The sequence below is a fragment of the Protopterus annectens genome, chromosome 17.part0, assembly GCF_019279795.1.
Source record: "Protopterus annectens isolate FY-2018-M chromosome 17.part0, PAN1.0, whole genome shotgun sequence".
In the NCBI taxonomy this organism is placed as follows: domain Eukaryota; kingdom Metazoa; phylum Chordata; order Ceratodontiformes; family Protopteridae; genus Protopterus; species Protopterus annectens.
In genome coordinates, this window is record NC_056751.1 from 249,790,221 (window position 1) to 249,810,092 (window position 19,872).

The following is a 19,872-nucleotide window of genomic DNA, read 5'->3' on the forward strand; positions in this document are numbered from 1 at the left end:
TGATACTTCACACAGTGTTGTTGTGACCTATGGGCACTACTTTACACTTTTATTACTGTATCTTATATCCCGAGATTCTCTTGCACACCTCCCATCTGATACTTCACACAGTGTTGTTGTGACCTATGGGCACTACTTTACACTTTTAATACTGTATCTTATATCCCAAGATTCTCTTGCACACCTCCCATCTGATAGGTTCATAGGTTCATAGGTTCATACTAGGCTATCTGCCCGAGGGCATTTACAAGCCTAGCCCATCGTTTTGTGGCTTAGGCCACCCCTTTAGTATGGGGAACTATACCCATTATTTTTCTGTGCCTCTGTCGAGCAGTGACACTGAGGTAATCCCTGGGGTATATCTGCGATCTCCCATCCATTGGTCAAGATTTCTCTTGAACAAGGCCAGCGAGGTGCTCTGCCTCACATGTACCGGGATTTTGTTCCACAGCATAGGGAGTCTTTGGGTGATGAATCTATCCCTCCAGCACATCCTATTAATAGCCGTGTCAAGGTTTAAGTCTCCCGCCCTTGTGGCTCTGATGGATCTAGATTTTTTGAGGTGAAGCATATTCATCAAATCTGGGTTTGACATGGCCTTGTATGTTAGGCAAAGGTCACCTCTGAGCAAGCGATGGCGACTGAATAGAGCTGGAGTTCTTTCAGTCGGGCAGCATAGGACAGATTTTGAGACCCTTTATCCTTTTGGTGAGGAACTTTTGTGGCCTCTCCAGCTGCTGCAAGTGTCGGGTCAGATACATTCCGAATGGGGCATTGTACTCAATCATTGGTCTGATGAGTGATGAGTAAAGGGAGACTATGACCTCCCTTGATCTAGATGAGAATCCCTTCATGATAAGGTGGGCAATGTAGAAGGTCTTCCTAACTACTTTAGCTACATGGGTGTCGAATGACAGACTACTATCAACCTGGGTCCCCAGGTCCCTGATAACTTCTTCTGTGCTCAGTGGATTGCCACCTATTTGGTAGCTAGGGGTAACCTTGTTTTTCCCGAAGGGTATGACTATGCATTTTTGGCATTTAACTTTAGGCCGTGGCTCTGGCACCAGTTATCCGTTTCTGTGAGACCCTTCTGAAGGATATCTGTGTCAGATGTGTTTTCTACTATGGCGCCCAGTTTGCAGTCATCTGCAAACTTTGTCAGCCATAACCCTCCTGTGTTTGCTTGTACTTCGGAAAAGTAGATGCCAAACAAGAGTGGGCCCAGGACTGAGCCCTGTGGGACACCACTTGTGACAGGCTTTGAGTCTGACATGGCGCCAGCAGCTCTGACCCTGTGGGTTCTGTCACTCAGCCAGTTTGCAACCCATCTTGTGATGTATGGGTTGACATTTAAGCTGATGAGTTTTTCAATGATACCGAATGGGGAATTGTATCGAAGGCCTTAGCCAGATCGAGGTAGGCTGTATGGACTGCCTTTCCCTCATCAATGGCTTTGGTGACTGTTTCGAAAAGTCAACCAAGTTTAAAAGGCATGATCTGCCTTTGACAAAGCCAAACTGGGTTGGATCCAAAGTCTGCAAATTCCCTATGTCTTTATTTATGAGGTCCATTATGATCCTCTCCATGGCTTTGCAGATAAGGCTTGTCAAGCTAATGGGCGGTAATTTCCAGGGTCGGTGGAGGCACCGCCTTTGTGAAGTGGTACCACAGTTGCAGTGCGCCACTCCTGGGTACGTATCCAGAGGTAAGACTTTGATTAAACAGCTGTCCTAGCTGTGGGTTTAATTCCTCATTGAGTTCATGGAGCACACAGCCGGGGACACCATCAGGTCCCATGGATGCTGTGTTTTTTGCTTTGGAGAGAGCAGTTCTCACTTGGGCGCTGGAGATGTTTGGGGGGCTGCAATCGTTTGGTATAGATATCTCTCCTTTTGGGGGAGGGAGAAGTTTGCACTGAACCTGTCAGCCAGTATGTTGGCAATGTCTGTAGGATCAGTAATCTTCACATCATTTTGAACTAGCTCTGAGCATATCTGGGAGTTTCCTCCCAGGTTTCTAACATAGCTAAAGAAGGCCTTATGATTGTCTTTTGAGTCTTTAGCTATTTTTCTCTCGATCTCGGGATATAAGATACAGTGTTGTTGTGACCTATGGGCACTACTTCACACTTTTATTACTGTATCATATATCCCAAGATTCTCTTGCACACCTCCCATCTGATACTTCACACAGTGTTGTCGTGACCTATGGGCACTACTTTACACTTTTATTACTGTATCTTATATCCCGAGATTCTCTTGCACACCTCCCATCTGATACTTCACACAGTGTTGTTGTGTCCTATGGGTACTACTTTACACTTTTATTACTGTATCATATATCCCAAGATTCTCTTGCACACCTCCCATCTGATACTTCACACAGTGTTGTCGTGACCTATGGGCACTACTTTACACTTTTATTACTGTATCTTATATCCCAAGATTCTCTTGCACACCTCCCATCTGATACTTCACACAGTGTTGTTGTGACCTATGGGCACTACTTTACACTTTTATTACTGTATCATATATTCCAAGATTCTCTTGCACACCTCCCATCTGATACTACACACAGTGTTGTTGTGACCTATGGGCACTACTTCACACTTTTATTACTGTATCATATATCCCAAGATTCTCTTGCACACCTCCCATCTGATACTTCACACAGTGTTGTCGTGACCTATGGGCACTACTTTACACTTTTATTACTGTATCTTATATCCCGAGATTCTCTTGCACACCTCCCATCTGATACTTCACACAGTGTTGTTGTGTCCTATGGGTACTACTTTACACTTTTATTACTGTATCATATATCCCAAGATTCTCTTGCACACCTCCCATCTGATACTTTACACAGTGTTGTCGTGACCTATGGGCACTACTTTACACTTTTATTACTGTATCTTATATCCCAAGATTCTCTTGCACACCTCCCATCTGATACTTCACACAGTGTTGTTGTGACCTATGGGCACTACTTTACACTTTTATTACTGTATCATATATCCCAAGATTCTCTTGCACACCTCCCATCTGATACTTTACACAGTGTTGTCGTGACCTATGGGCACTACTTTACACTTTTATTACTGTATCTTATATCCCAAGATTCTCTTGCACACCTCCCATCTGATACTTCACACAGTGTTGTTGTGTCCTATGGGCACTACTTTACACTTTTATTACTGTATCATATATCCCAAGATTCTCTTGCACACCTCCCATATGATACTTCACATGGTGTTGTTGTGACCTATGGGCACTACTTTACATTTCTTTGCATTAAACCTCAACAGCCATGTTATTCCCAGTTATTTAGTCTGTACAAGCCCTTCACTAGACATTTCACCTACTGTTGGACCTGATGACTTAGCACGTTAACAGGTGAATAAATGAAGTGAAATTAATCTCTGATTGTTCTGTTTATTTATTTTAATTTTCACTGAGATAAATCAACTGAATAGGACCCATTTTCCATAGAGGCCATGGGAGAAAAGCACTATAACAAGGTAGATTAACAAGGAAGTCTGAATAATAGTTACCAAATAAGTTCAAGATCAGAACAAGAAGTTTAAAATCCCTATTGTAAAAATGAATAAACTACAGTTTCACAAGAGAATCAAAACACAGACTGTCACATGTAAGCAATAACCTGCTAAGCTTTATAGGTACAAATAAGTAGTAAGTGCATAAAATGACATATATGCAAAAGAATTTTAAAAATGTATTAGTAACAAATTCCTACCACAGTAACAAAATAATGGAAGTGAAAATACACTGAAATGTATTTATGGCAGACTAGTTATATTCCTCAACACTTAATAAATTATAAGGAATGCTTGAGAGTCCAAAGAAAATGAAATTAAGACAAGCTGAAGGGCTGTATGAAGATATTTTATTGAGGATATGATAGTAGTAGTGATAAAATGACTAAAATGTATGGTGTGGAAGTTTTAGTAATAATCAAGTTTTATTTTCAGTTACAGTTGCTATCCAGGAGAGTTTGAGGTGCTCGTGAATATTAGCTTTGAAAGAATTATAGTGAGTAATACTTCTGTTGGTGAAGGGTAGGTCACCATGATGTTTAGTGCCAGGAAGAGGTTTGGTAAACAATTTGATGGTGTTATGTATCATACTGTGTGATAACATGTAGTACTGATATTGTACACCTCTGCCTATGTCACCTGCCCTACATTTGGTGCTGCAACAGCGTTTGCATATTGCTACAGCTAATCAGGTAGATAGGAAGTGTGTGTGTGTGTGTGTGTGTGTGTGTGTGTGTGTGTGTGTGTGTGTGTGTGTGTGTGTGTGTGTGTGTGTGTGTGTGTGTGTGTGTGGTGTGTGTGTATCTATATATGCAGCTATAATCTGCTGTATCATGACAAAAGTCGCATTACCTGCTTGTCTATAGTATCATACCTTGGCTCCATCTTGGAATAAATTGTGTTGCTGTGTTTCTTAGAGACATTTGTTTAGAGAATTACAAATGTACATCTATGTTCTTTGGCTCCTCCTGCAAAAGTGATGTTTCTGGTGTATCTGCAGTTCAACAACATCCTAGGCTGCATTCTACATGAACTACAGAATGAACTGGCACCTCACCTAAGTACCATGTTCAATCATAGCCTCCCCTCAGGCTTTGTGCCTGCTGAATGGTGCACAGCGACGGTTATCCCACTCCACAAGCTGGGAGCCACCACGGACCCCAGGAACTACCACCCCATTAGCCTGACGACCTGGTCTGCAAGGCCATGGAACGTATCATCATGGAACTTATAAACAAAGACATTGGTAATCTCCAAACTCTGGACCCCACCCAGTTTGGGTTTGTAAAAGGCAGACCATGTCTCCTAAACCTGATAGACTTCTTTGAAGCAGTCACCAAAGCCATAGACAAGGGTAAGGTGGTTTACACAGCCTATCTAGATCTTGCCAAGGCTTTCGACACCATCCCCCACTCTGGAATTATAGATAAACTCACTAAACTAGGTATAAATCCCTATGTCACAAGATGGGTTGCCAACTGGCTCAATGACAGAATCCACACTGTGAAAGTAGCAGACTCCAAATCTGACTTCAGAGCAGTGACAACTGGAGTACCACAGGGTTCAGTCCTTGGTCCTCCCCTGTTTGGTATCTACTTCTCTGAAGTACAGGCTAACACAGAAAGTCTTTGGCTAACGAAGTTCGCAGATGTCTGCAAACTAGGAGCCATAATCGAAACTCCTAATAATGTGGACATCCTACAAAAGGGCCTCACTGAGACAGATGCCTGGTAACAAAGCCATGGCCTCAAGCTCAATGCCAAAAAGTGCATTGTCATCCCCTTTGGTAAAAACTCTGTACCCATGAACTACAACATAGGCAGTAGTATACTTAACACTGAAAGTATGATAAGAGACCTTGGGACACAGGTGGACAGTAGTCTCTCCTTTGATAATCACATTGCCACAGTAGTCAGGAAATCCTTCTACATGGCACACCTCATCACAAAAGGTTTCTCATCCAGAAAAAAAGAGGTCATTGTTCCCCTCTACTCATCACTCATAGACCCATTATAGAGTACAACGCCCCTTTTGGTATGTACCTCACAAGACATCTACAACAACTGGAAAGGCCACAGAAATACCTCACAAAGAGGATTACCAGCCTCAAACAGATGCCCTACCCCGACCATCTCAAAAACCTCCAGCTTTACTCTGTTGCATATCGCCTTCTCAGATGTGATCTCTGCCTAACATACAAAGCTATGTCTAACCCAGAGCTGTTGGACATGCTCCACTTAAAGAAATCCCAATCCCTCCAAGGGACCTAAACCTTGTCACCACAATAAACAGAACATGCTGGAGGGATAGATTCCTGTCCCAGAGACTTCCCATACTCTGGAATAAACTACCTATCTATATCAAACAAAGCTCCTCATTAGCACTCTTCAAGAAAAATCTTGATGATTGGATAGGAAATAGGAAATTCACCCTGGGGATCACCTCTGTGGCTCTGCTCGACAGTGGCACAGGAAAATAATTTTCTTGGGTGGCAAAAGCCAGGGTCCCTTTTTGGCTGGGCTTGTATAGGCCCCAGGGCCGATAGCCTAGTATCTACCTATGAACCTGTTATCCATACACATATACATATATATGGCTTCCAGGAAATTGTGTAGCAGATATGCAGTACTTTATACATGGTAACAATATCATCCTTTGGTGGTATCCTAATAGATCATACTGATCAATGGTCTTGTATTGCACATGTTCTAGATCACATAAAACTCATGAATCCCATTTTAAGACTGTCCTTATTCACCTTAACTGCACTGTACTTCCTGCATACCTGGATATCACAGCGTGACTTTAGCTGTATCTTCATGGCAACATATACGGCACACTTATGGACTACATATCTTACCTGTTCCCTTGAGTATATTCCATTGTCTGAAGTGCCATGTCTTTTTATCCAGATTGATGTGCATAGTGCTAATGCAATAAGTTTAACTGGATTCATTTTATGATTGCTGAACCATTTCACATGCTGTATTGCTTCTGGTTAATGTACACACTGCAAAATCCTGTCCTATAGCACTGCAGGTGTGGTAAGTCATTTTGTGAGACATATTGTTCCTCTGTATTCCTATGACCCTATTTCATGGACTGCTGTACACACAACTCACATGCTGGTCCATTAACCCTGGTAGCAGTTTTTGTTTACAGTGGTAGGCATGCTAATATTTACATACTGTGTATCTCAACATGCTTCTGCACAGACATACTATGCTGCACTTGCGTTCACCATTTATTTCTGTTCTGTACTCTGTTGCATACCTGTTGTACATTAATGTTGTGGGAATTGCAGGGGGTACACTGATTAATTGGGGGGTCGTGCACACTGTGTTTCTGCTCCAGGTCAGTGCAGTTATATATTGAATGAGATACTAGTGTTATGTCTTCCTGAGCTATGTTATGGTATACAGCTGGTGTGCTATACATAGTACATCCACAACATTCTCAAAAAGACAAGTCATTGGACTGCTGCTTGTTTTGTAGTTTCTATACTGTCTTTGTGCATCTTAAATGCATTTATCCAAATTACTATTTATATTGTGTTGTTTAGAGAATGTAAATCTTGAGTTGTATTGTCATAAAATGCTACCTGGTAGTCATTTGTATATATTTCAGCAAAATAAATATGATTTATGATTTTCATTACTTACATTCTGTCATTGTGTTATGATAACCAAAATGTATCTTTGTAGCCCCTTTGTTAATCACCTGGCTTAGGCATTATAACACGTAGTGTTAAGCTGGTACATCCTGTTAGCCAGTGTTCCATTATGTTTTGACTCATCTCTTGTGGTTATTCTCATTAATCTCTGTATGTAGTCTTGGGATGTTTTATACTTACAGTGGACTGAGATCTGCTGATATTTATACAAAGTTGTCAGCCTTAATGTAGCATCTAGTCAATAGTATTACTTTCCACTGTGCTCTGCTATATCTTTATGAATCAGAAACTCTGTTTGAAATGTTTGTGATAAAGGAGCTATGAAAATCAATGTAAAAGGCCAGGAAAGAGAATGCTATAATGTGTATAAATAAATATCTTCTTGTGTTTGAAGCACATATAGAAAAAAATCACTTTTACAATAAAAGATGACAATGGTATATGATTCTTACAGTCATCCAGTGCCTGGAAGCTCAGTTCTAATTTTTATGTCCAAAAGGAACAGGAATGAAAATGTATCGGCCAAATCATGCATATCCAGATGTGTATTACCTAGATGTATGCTTTATGAATTTATAAAGAACTGAGGAGTCAAACGTTCTCATTATTTCCACAGCAGTATTTCTGATACAGTGATACACTTCATAATGACACATTACCTTTGACTACTACCATAGACTAACATTAAAAACATAAAAAATGTGTGTGGGGGGTGAACACAATAAAATAATGGACAAATAAGCACAATAAAATAATAGATAAATTGCAACAATTGACAAGGTACTACCACTTTACAAACTGACCAGCTGAATTCTTCTGTAAAGACTTAGGGCTACAACCACAAATCTGTTGCTTACATTTTCAAAAGGAAGTAATTATAACCAAGTAATTTGAGTGTAAGAGTTTTCAGTGAATCATTATAATAAAGTGATTTTTGAAAACATTACTTACCGTTTGCAGTATATATATCAATGTGGCTGCAAGACGAACATTTTTACTGAATCTCAGTTCCAAATACTACAACAGAAGAAAAAAGCAACACCATTAGAAATGTAAAACTACAGTGCATTTGCCTTCTGCCTTATAGAAGAGCAAAAATATGCAGGTTGTACAGTAGGTACTACTTCCTTAGAGTTATCCAGTTATATCTATTCGGCGTGATCTACTCTGTGTCAGTTTGAGCATTTTTTCATGATCATCTGAGACATATTTCACACAAGTTATATTTTTGTATAAATGTAGCACTTCATTGCAAAAGTATTGTCATGCATGATACTTTCTTAAATGCATGATACCTTCCTAAATGAGTATTCCCTATCTACATAAGGTACTCTGTAAGCACTAGTGTCTTCTACATGATAATGTGCCATTTTAACAATCACAAACAGATTCACTAATGTAAATGATATATTTGTATACAAACTAAGCATCCATCCACAACCCCTTTTTCCCCATTTTTGTACATGGGGTCAGGGTGTCACTTCAACAGTGACAATCATCTATAGTCAAGGTTTACACCACCAGGAGGCTAGCCCTGCTTCAGTAATTCTTTCCCATCACACACACACACACACACACACACACACACACACACATCTATTATGCCAGATTAGAGTGTCCAAACCACCTACTGTATGTCCTTGGAATGTGGAAGGGAACCAGACCACCCTGAGGAAATCCACACAAACACAAGGAGGATATGTAGACTCTGCACAGATAGTACCCAAGCTGAGAATTGAACCAGGAAACCTCTTACTGTGAGATGTTATCCACTGTGCCACCCACAAAATAAACATGGCAATGAATAATCACTACAATGTAGAAATCTGCCAGTCTATCTCACTGTCTGTCTGCACTGTAAAGCTATTCAAACATTTTTGGTATACCAGATTTGTTATGCCTGTTAAATTTTGAGCACTAAACTACAGACATACTACTTTATAGAAAAATATGCTTATAAAGAAATTATGTTTTTGTTTAGGCTGATATCTGGAGTCTGGATATTATTAGGAGCACAACTGAAAATGTAACTGTAAAAATAAACAAGAAAATGTTATGGTATGAACAACTTTATTGTTATAGTACAATCAATTCTTGCCATCTGAACTATTTTGCAGGTACTATGCAAATCATGTCTGGCACAGTTTTTATAAAGCACTGCAGATTTTATAATAAAGTTGGCAGAAAAAATGAAAAGCAGAACTGAAACTGATACATTGAACTTGATGTGACTAAGAGCCTGATTGAGGATAAAACAAGCAAAGTAGGGCTTCACTGGAAGGAAGAAAGGAAGTAGACAGGATGAAAATATTTTTGAAGGGATGCACCCCATAGAAAAAGACAGCAAAGCTGTACCAGCATACATATTTTGGCTGTACCACTGCTTCCCAAAGTTTAGGAACTATACCACAGCAAAACTGCCACACCAAACACAAACACACATTAATGAGAACAGATGTACTCCCATACACCCATCATATGGGAGATGAACGTTCTTGACACTTCCCTGATAGAAAGGCACATATGCCCCCCCCCCCAAAACACACACACAATACATACCTTATCATCACAGTTATATTATTGTTGAACAGCATGCATAAAATTATACAGAGTTAATGCCTTTTCCAATGTTATTTCTACTTTTTTCTTTTTTACCATATGAATGCATTTGTTGTAATTTATTGCTAACACCTTGGCCAGTTCTAACTGTCCGTGTATTTTTTTTTTTTTTTGCTGCCTCAAGGCAAGGCTTTAGATACAAGTCTGAACATGAGCACAAAGAGCACCCTTAGATGTATTCTTCATAATATTAAATGTAATTGGTAAGTCAGTGTTAGACACCCCTACATTTTTGTGCTCCTGCACTGGACCTGTCCAGTTTTTCTGCTACCTTTACTCATTTGGCCCATTTGTTCCATCAGGTATAAGATGTAATTACCCCTGAGCTAGGCAAGAGTTTTATGACCCCTTCATTCCTACCCTTGCTGCCTTATCAACCCATGTACCACAAGACTCAGGAGATATGGAATGGTACAGCTATCAAGTCTGACGGAGCAGCTTACCATACCTCCTTGGAGCTCATCCCTCATTGCAGTGGCTCTTTTGAGCTCATTGAGTGTTGCATGACGCAGGAAGAATACCTCTGCACTTGCACAGGGACAGTAAGTGCTTGGCAGGCCATGATCCATGGGTGAAGCACTGAGTGCTCCCTCTAGGTATCATCAAAGTGTCAGTCCAGAACCATTTCCTTTCCACCAGCATGGGCAAGCAAGCAGCATCAGGTACTCAACCCCTCTTCCTCCCAGCATCTCTTCCAGTACCTGAACTGGTAGTCTGACACAGGTCATCTGGTTCATAGCCATGGCTTCATTCGGCTGTGCATACAATCTGGTATGAATTTCTTTTCTTTCTTAGCATTTCAGTAAATACTGAATCATATAACAACTCTGTCAAAAACATTTTCCTGTAATTCTAAACTGAGGCAGAATTAATATTATAATCAAGTACCTGCAAACTATGATCTTAGTAAGGCAATAATAAATATCACATAACCAACTCCTTTTTCACTAAATTTGGTGTCATCAGAAATATGACAACTGATCTAATCCACCCTGAAATAACTGATCCTGATGTAAAAATCTGCAGCCACTTAGAAATGTCTTCCAAAAAATCAGAATGCCTTTTAAGGCTGTCTTACAGAACCCTGTAGCATTAGGGAATGAGTGGCTTCAGTTTGAAAATGTAACAGTACAGTGAGTTTCATTACATTGTGCTGTATTGTGCAAGCTGGTGTGGTGCTTTGGGGTATTTTTCTCCTTTTCACCACTTGGTGTGACCATGGAGTTGGTATATATAATTCAGAGGGGTGAAGGTTGAGCACCCCACATGGGCATGCAGGGTATCTTCTCACTGAAAAAAAAAAGTTTTTTTGTGTTTTAATGTTTTCAAGGCACTGTTTTTAATATTCATCTTTTGGAAAATGAGTCAAAGGGGAGTGCTTCAGTCTCTCATACTCCCACCTTTCAATGGGAGTAAATACTGATCCCACTACAATACAATCAAACCCATATTTAAGTACAGCCAAAAAAATTCAGCCAATTAACCCACTATAAATTTATGAACTTTATAGCAGACAGTTCATTTCACTACCTCTACCAACCATGAATTCCACAAGAGAAGAGGAGACACAAGAGTTCCATTTATATCTACTTTTGGTTACAGAAGTAATTTATTTTTCAAAATGCAAATTCATCAATCAGCATAACTGTTTTTTTGTCTGTATTTAATATATCTCATTTTTTTTTTGTTTTTTGGAATACCCATTAATACCATTAATACTAATCAAAATTACATTTGATTGCATTCTTAATATTTGCTAAGGATTGGGTATCAGGTAATAATTGTTATTAAGTACTTAATCATAAAAATGTGAAAGAATAAATAACAAAGGCTCTCCCAGGAAAAATGAATAAAAAAGCAAAAATAAAGTCACAATGTTCATAATGTTAGTCCCAGGAACTACAGCAATGTAGAGCAGGTGCGGCCTCCAAATACATTTAACTCATTCCATTCTTCATTTCAACATTACCATATCAAAATAAGGGAGCATTTCCAAATGAACAAACTTTACTGATAATAAAAAGTTAGCGTTCACATTTTTCTTGTATAATAATAGGTAATTTGTATTAACGTCAACACCTAAGGTAAGAACTGCAGTGCTTATTATCTCTCATTCAGATATTTTCCAGGTGGAAATACAGTCTTTCAACAGCCACAGGGTGTTGGTGATTGGCATAATGATTAAGGTGTTTACCTCACAGACAAGAGGTACTGGGTAGGATTCTGGCTAAGGGAGAATTGTCTAGGCTTAAACAGTCCACAAAGGCAGCTAGCCTTGTACTTATGAACAAACATGGGCATTTTCTCTTGATTTTGGAAAGAAATCAATATGTTCCATATATTACATGTACTTTATGCATGTTACAGTACTCAGTTTAATAGCGGGTCTATATCACAACATCGAACTAACATAAGTTCAAACGTTATAATATTGAACCCAAGAATAACAAAAACACAGAACAGTGATTTTTTTTCCCCAAGGAAATAAAATCGCTGTTCCAGCACAAAAAAAAAATTAAACCTTAAACTAAAGTGGGGGCTTCACCCCACACACCCCCTACTTAAATATACCAACCTCCAAGATCGCACCACAGTGGAGAAAATAGCAAAGCACTGAAAATGGCCCACTGATTTTTTTTTTTCCATGGGAAAAAAGTCAATGTGCCGTGGCTTCGCTATTTTTGGATTTTGGACTTTAGGGTTCGATATTACAATGTTTGAACTTATACAAGTTTGACATTGTAATATAGACCCTGTAATAGTCGCAACTATATATTGCTGTTCCAATATCATGGCTAAAGTTCTTGCAGACTGTAAAACAAGCCTATTACATATTTGCTTACTTACCTTTATATTGGAAGAAAAAGGCACTATTTTCATGGGACTGAATGGGTGGGATTCTGAATCTCAATGAAGTTCTTGATTTTATTATTTTATTCTACCTGGGTAAGATTACTGCACTTCTGATTCCTATTTATATTTCTACATGAAAAGAGAGAGAGAGATTACTGCACATATGTATACATATTCTTATTAAATACATCCTTGGCTGGATGGTGAGAAGGATGTTTATCCTATCAAGTGCTCTCCTATTGTCTTTTTCTAAAATGTTTTTTAAGATCTGGTTATGGCTTGCAAAGCATGTCTGGGGTCACAGTGAAGCAAGTTCATCCTCTTATGCATATTACCGGGTAAAGAAAGGTTTGAAGGAGCCACCAGGTTTAGCTATGTGTATTCTTAATGAAAAGGCTGCTGGTGTTGGGGAAAAAAAGAGTAGATTTAAACAATCTAAATTATGTAGCTTTAGAATTAATGGCCTTGAACAGTGATCTCCTTACAAGCTGCACTTGAATACCATTCTGGGTGAAATTTTCTTCTAGGAATGGTGTCTTTCTGGGTATATGAGCTGCAAGGTACAGTTTATTTACAGAGAACTTACATAAATGCCCAGCTGTTAGCAGGCATAGCTGCTTGACTCCTGACAATGGAGTATGGGGAGTAGAATCCCTCTGGTTGCAGCATCTGGGCAGTTTGAAGTTGTCTTTGAAGTAATTGGTAAGAGGATTAGAACTTAGTAGTATAATATCATCAGAATATATTACAGTGTTCATTCTTGGTATAGCAGCAATTAAAATGAAAACATAGAGAAGAAATGTAGTAGTTAGGAAAAGGCTCATCCATGAGATATTCTAAATAAAGGACACACAGTTCCCAGGCTAAGAATTAATATTTACTAAGTTAGGTTATAAGAAACTGGTAGTTTCAAGGGTTTAATGCTCTGGTCCTCAAACCAGCCCACCTACCCAGTGAACAAATTTAAATAAATACATATAACTAATGATACTATGCTGTTGAGAACGTAATTGCTTACATTTAAGAGAGCTGTTATTGTGCTATGGCCTTCTCTGACAGCTTGTTGCACCCATGGTGGAAAGCATATTTTATCAACCAATCCTTCTGTCTGGCTGTATACTAATGTTCCTTTTACTTTTGGTAGAACTAGTAGGTGCAGACAGGGTGAAAGTGAGCTGGGATGAGTTGATAATGTTTTTGGTATTGGTGTTGTGATGAAATTTTCAAGAGAAAAAATGACAGGGATTAGTTTAGAGGGATACTAAAGGCTTGGGACTTATGATTAAATATCTAATCAGCTGAGAGTTTTAGGAATCAGCTCTACAAAGAGTTAATGCAAATCAGTATGATCTCTGGGATCTTTTAAAGTAAGGCTACTACTTACCGTACACTCCCTGTTATCCGCTCTTCTTTTAACTGGACTCCTCTTTTAACCAGCCATATTTTCATCAAGATTTTTTTCATGAATCAAATTTCCATTGCCAGTTCTAGTAAAAAGTACAGTGCACTGCACTGTACTCGGAGACAATGTTCCCAGGCTACTTCATCCAGAAAGTAAAGTAAAGTTAAATAAGAGCACTGGTAATCAATAAAACATGCATGCATATTTTTTAATCTGATTTACAACCTATAAATGCTATTTTGTCTGCTATTTTGGATTAACTAGCCATTCGTTTATCCAGCCTAAGGTCTGGTCCCAGCAAGACCAGATAAGAAGGAGTCTACTGTACTTTGCAGACTGGTAACAGTGGGTTATTACTCACTAAAGTCTTGGTTAAATCCACATGATTTGATATGAACTAGGTAAAATCATGATGTCAGTGTAATAGGACATGTGTAAGGTAAAGTCTCAGATTAAATTGAATAGGTTCAAATCAAATTTGAAGGAATTGCTGATCAAGGCTTAAATGTGAGGTTGTAGCCTGAGGTTTCCTACCACTAGGTTCTATTCTTCTGGAAAAAATATTTGAAGCTCTTAAATCTAACAAATTGCTTATATTTATTCAGTTTGATTTGATAACTTTGGTATACATTCAACATTGCTTTGCAAGTCTGAAGCACTAATTATGAAATAAAGGCTTTTTCATGGCTTTCTGTTTTCTCTTTTTGCTCAAGTTTAACATCAATCTGGTGTTTAGTTCTTTGGCTTTGGATAGCCAAGGTTGTTTTGAAGCCTAACAGGTATGGACTACATATTATCTGGAAGTTACACTTCTGTATAGATTAAGTTTTGATGTGCTTGATCAACATTTTAGGGTTTGTCCTGTCATGAACCAGTCAAAAGCAACACGTGACATTAAGACAGAATGGTTCATTATTACTTGGAAATGACCGACAAGTATGCCTGCTGGGTGATTATTACTTTTACATGAATATAGGTTGATAATGAAACAACAAGGACTAGGAGCTCTTTGGGGGTTGTATGTTAAGGCAGTTTTGGAGCAGGTGACAGATGTTTGAGTGCAAAGTGTGTTACTAGTTTAGCAAGGTTGTTGAATTCTATGGCTATAAGAAAATCTGATGAGATTCTCATCTAGACAGCAGAGGCTGACGTCACCGAGTCAGAGTGACATATATTTAGAGGTCTGGTGGAGTGCAGTACCAATATGTGTTTTGGAAGAAGTATATGAGGGCAGAACATAAGAGAATTGTAAAGGAATGGAAGAGCTAATATCGGCTATTTTTTGTTTGGTCTCTCCTCCTCCTTTCACTGATACCGGCTCGACACCCTGGAACCTGTCCTCCACACTGGTCTGGTAGCTGTCTCCTTCCCCCCGGACTTAATTTAGTGTTGCTGCGGCTGGTCAGGGAATGTAGGCACCTGAGAGCTTGGCATGTCTGTGTAAGGGGAAAGCCTAATGTGGAAAACTGTATTAGAAAGAGGAGATACAAAAATGTTAAAGAAGACAGTTTCTTTGGACAGTACAAAGTTATTTTATCACAGGTCAAAAAAGTGTCAGGAAGAGATGGCATTCCTTTCAGTACAAGCAGATGGAAAATGAGCATAAAGATATGTTAGACATTTTAAATTAAGCATATCTGGGGAAGGAGGGGACTGGCTATGAGATACACATTTAACTTCATTTAGAGATGGAAAATAAAAGCTGTAGTCAGGGACTGAAAACCTATTATATTAATAGGTTCATAGGTGTGTACTAGGCTAATGGCCCTGGAGCCTTTACAAGCCTAGCCTATAGAAGTGCCCTGGCATTGTGCCGCCCGACGTTAGTTCCCAGAGCCTCTGTCAAGTAGAGCCACTGGAGTCATCCTCGGGGTGAACTTTCTATTTCCCATTCACTCATCAAGATTTCTCTTGAAGAGGGCCAGTGAGGTGCTCTGCTTGACATGTATGGGAAATCTATTCCAGAGCATGGGCAGTCTCTGGGTTATGAACCTGTCCCTCCAGCATGGTCTGTTGATTGTGGTAATGAGGTTGAGGTCTCTGGAGTGTGTGGTGCGGAGGGATTGGGATTTCTTTAGCTGTAGCATTTCTAACAGAGCTGGGTCAGACATGGTTTGTAAGTCAAGCAGAGATCGCCTCTTAGTAGACGATATGAGACAGAGAATAGCTGGAGTTTAATGAGTCTGTCCATGTAGGACATGTGTTTAAGGCCTAGGATCCTCTTTGTTAGGTACTTTTGTGGTCTTTCTAGTTGTTGCATGTGTCTAATGAGGTACATGCCAAATGGGGAATTACACTCGATGATTGGCCTAATGAGAGAAGCATAGAGAGAGATGATGACCTCTTTCTTCCTGGATGCAAAACCCTTGGTAATGGGATGTGCCACATAGAAGGACTTTCTGGCCACAGTGGCAATGTGGTGATCAAAGGAGAGATTGCTGTCAACCTGTCCCCCCAGATCTTTAATAGAACCTTCAGTGTTCAGTGGGCTCCCATCAATGTGGTAATTAGTGGGAACTGAGTTTTTCCCAAAGGGGATGAAGACACATTTTTTTGGCATTAAGCTTAAGGCCATGGTTTCGACACCAGTCATTGGTCTCAGTGAGGCCTTTCTGTAGGATGTCTACATCACTTGGGGACTTAATAATGGCTCCCAGTTTGCAGTCGTCTGTGAACTTGGTCAGCCAGAGTCCCTCCGTGTTGGCCTGAACTTCTGAGAAGTAGATGCCAAACAGGAGACAACCCATTACTGATTCCTGTGGGACTCCACTCATGACTGGTTGGCAGTCTGATTTGGAGTCCACTACTTTCACACTGTGGGTTCAGTCTGTGAGCCAGTTTGCAACACACCTAGTGATATAGGGGTTGATGCCTAGTTTGGTGAGTTTATCAATAATTCCTGAGTGGGAAATGATATCAAAGGTCTTGGCCAGATCAAGGTAGGCTGTATGAACTGCCTTGCCCTCATCCACAGCTCTGGTGACTGACTCAAAGAAGTTAACCAGGTTGAGCAGGCATGATCTACCTTTCACAAAACCAAATTGCATGGGATCTAGAGTTTGGAGATTCCCTATATCCTTGTTAATTAGGTCCATGATGATGAGCTCCATCGCCTTACATATCAGACTCGTATTTCCAGGGTCTGTAGTCTCTCCCCCTTTATGGAGAGGGATGACTGTACCAGTGCACCATTCGGTAGGGACAAAGCCTGAGGTGAGGCTGTGATTAACAGGGCATGCAGATGTGGTGCCAGCTCACTTTGTAGTTCATGTAGAACCCATCGAGAGATATTGCTGTATTCTTGATCTTGGCATTTAACCTGTGCTGCAGTAATGCTGGGTGCCTGGCATTCCTCCAGTATTGTGATTGGTCCAAAGATATTAGTAAAATGTTACAAAACAAAGTGCATAGGATGCTGATGTGTTCATTAAAAGTACATGAGACACATAAAGGGAAAGGATATCAGGAAGCTTTACAATGAACTGTTATAACTACACGTGAAAATAAAAATAGGTTTTGATCTTGCATATTAAAAAGAAATTTGATGAAATGGTACATATGGTTTCATACTCTTTATTAAATATATAGTTTTCCTATGAGGCGTACGATGTGAGACAGAAAGGTATGTAGGTATGTCAAGAAAAGATGGTACAACTAATAGGAAGAGTACTTAGAAGGAAAACAAAGATAAAAGTTTGGTACACAATCAAGACAGCATTGTTTTGAACATATAGATTTTTATTATAGAATATATATACATATATATATATATATATATATATATATATATATATATATATATATATATATAAACATGTAAAATGAATATTCTAGTACATTCTAATAAAATATAATAATAATATAGAGTCTAATTATGATTGTACTATTTCTCATGGTAATATGATGGTCGTTTGCTAACTGCCTATAGCTTGCAAATTGCATGTACATAACCATTTGTCATGCTAATATTCTAACCTCAGAGAAGTATATATAAAATAAGCACAATACCTACAGTTATTTTAGCAGTGTTCATCTCACGCCACCTATATCCTGGACATAGAACAAGAATATCCAAGATCGTATGCCTGTTCCAGACATAGTTTCCAGCTCTATAAGCAGGTACACTCCAAAGGTTAGACCAAACTGACCTCGCCCATGTCAAGCTACCAGGATGTTCTCCCTGATTATTCTCCAATTGATGAACCATTTTTCTAGTTTGCTGCTTTCAGACAACCTCTTTATAAAAGCACTAGTTGACAATTAAGAGCTTTTTGTCTGATTAACTGCTGTGAGAATACTCGCATGTTCCATATTGCAATCCATTTAAAAGTCCATTTACCACTTCTAAAGACATACTACACATTTACCAGGCAGCATATTTTGATATATATCTATATATTGATGTATGTCAGAAGCTTGAGTTTTCGGAAACTCGAAATTCATACTATCAAGACAATATGGTCACGTTTCTGAAAACTGGAACTTCAAAAAACAAGAACAATCTACCTTTTGTCTACAGACTTTTAAGAATGCCAACTCCCCTGCACCACCAATGAGGGAGGGGGCTGCACCCTCACACCCCCTGCATATTATATATACCAACTCTGAGATCGCATTACAGTGGAGAAAAAGTTAATTCCCCGATCATCACTGTACCGCGATCTCCATTCAAAAGCCTTACGTTTTCAGAAACTTGTCATATGGTCTCAACCATATCAATTTCAAGTTTCTGAAAACTTGAGCTTCCCACAGGGACCCATATATGCATACATTTTCATCAAAGAGACAGAGAGTGATGTCCTCAATGGGGAATGAAGCTGGTGCGATTGATCGAAAATCAGCTGTTCAAAAAGTACCAGTTTTTATTTTAGCGATTATGGTACAGTGGGGATCAGGGAATATGTCCTTTTCTCACTGTAGTGTGATCTGATCTCAGAGATGAAACATATAATTAGCAGGGAGGGTAGGGGCTTGTCCACTTGCAAATAAATTTGCTTTATTTATTTTTCAATCCTTTTTGGAGGGATGATTTTTGAAGTTGATGTGTTCACATCGATGATTTTGAGATTGACAATTTGTGCTGTCAATCAATCTTTATGATTTTATATATATATATATATATATATATATATATATATATATATACATACACACACACACACATATGGATCTATGTCAGGTGAGATAATATGACTGAACTTCCAAAAACTCGAACATGGAAAAAAAACCACGAAAATCCATCTTTTTTTACATTTTTGCATGGGGGCAAACCTCCTGCACCCCTTTGCATATTATATATACCAACTCTAACATTGCATGGATTGAGGAAAATTTCCCCAATCTCCAGTCAAAAGCTTCGAGTTTTCGGAAATTTGATCATATCATCTCGCCAATATGAATTTCAAGTTTCAGAAAACTTGATCAACTGACAGGATCCATATATATACATTGTGTGTGTGTGTGTGTGTGTGTGTATATATATATATATATATATATATATATATATATATATATATATATATATATATAATAGATAGATATATATAGCTAGATATATGTACGTACACACACACCCACACATATGCTTCATTTCCTGGGGGCTTGGCGGTCATGTGATTGAACACAAAAGTTGCAAATTGTGTGTGTACTTCCAGCAATGTTTATCTGATGAAGTTTGTGTAGTTTTGTGAACAAAAGTGCTTATCTCCCATAGTTTTAAACAAGTTTTTTATTTCAAAAAGTTTCTACATTAAAATTCTTCTGGATTTT

General features: G+C 38.9%; 1 protein-coding gene across 1 annotated transcript in view; it reads right to left on the reverse strand.

The window, feature by feature from the left end:
• The window catches only part of SLC5A12 (solute carrier family 5 member 12), a 374,561-nt gene that overhangs the window by 243,071 nt on the left and 111,618 nt on the right, over positions 1-19,872 (reverse strand). The window contains exon 2 of the mRNA XM_044059166.1: positions 8,181-8,246. Within this exon, the coding sequence (XP_043915101.1) occupies positions 8,181-8,246 (66 nt within the window). The remainder of the gene's footprint in view (positions 1-8,180; positions 8,247-19,872) is intronic.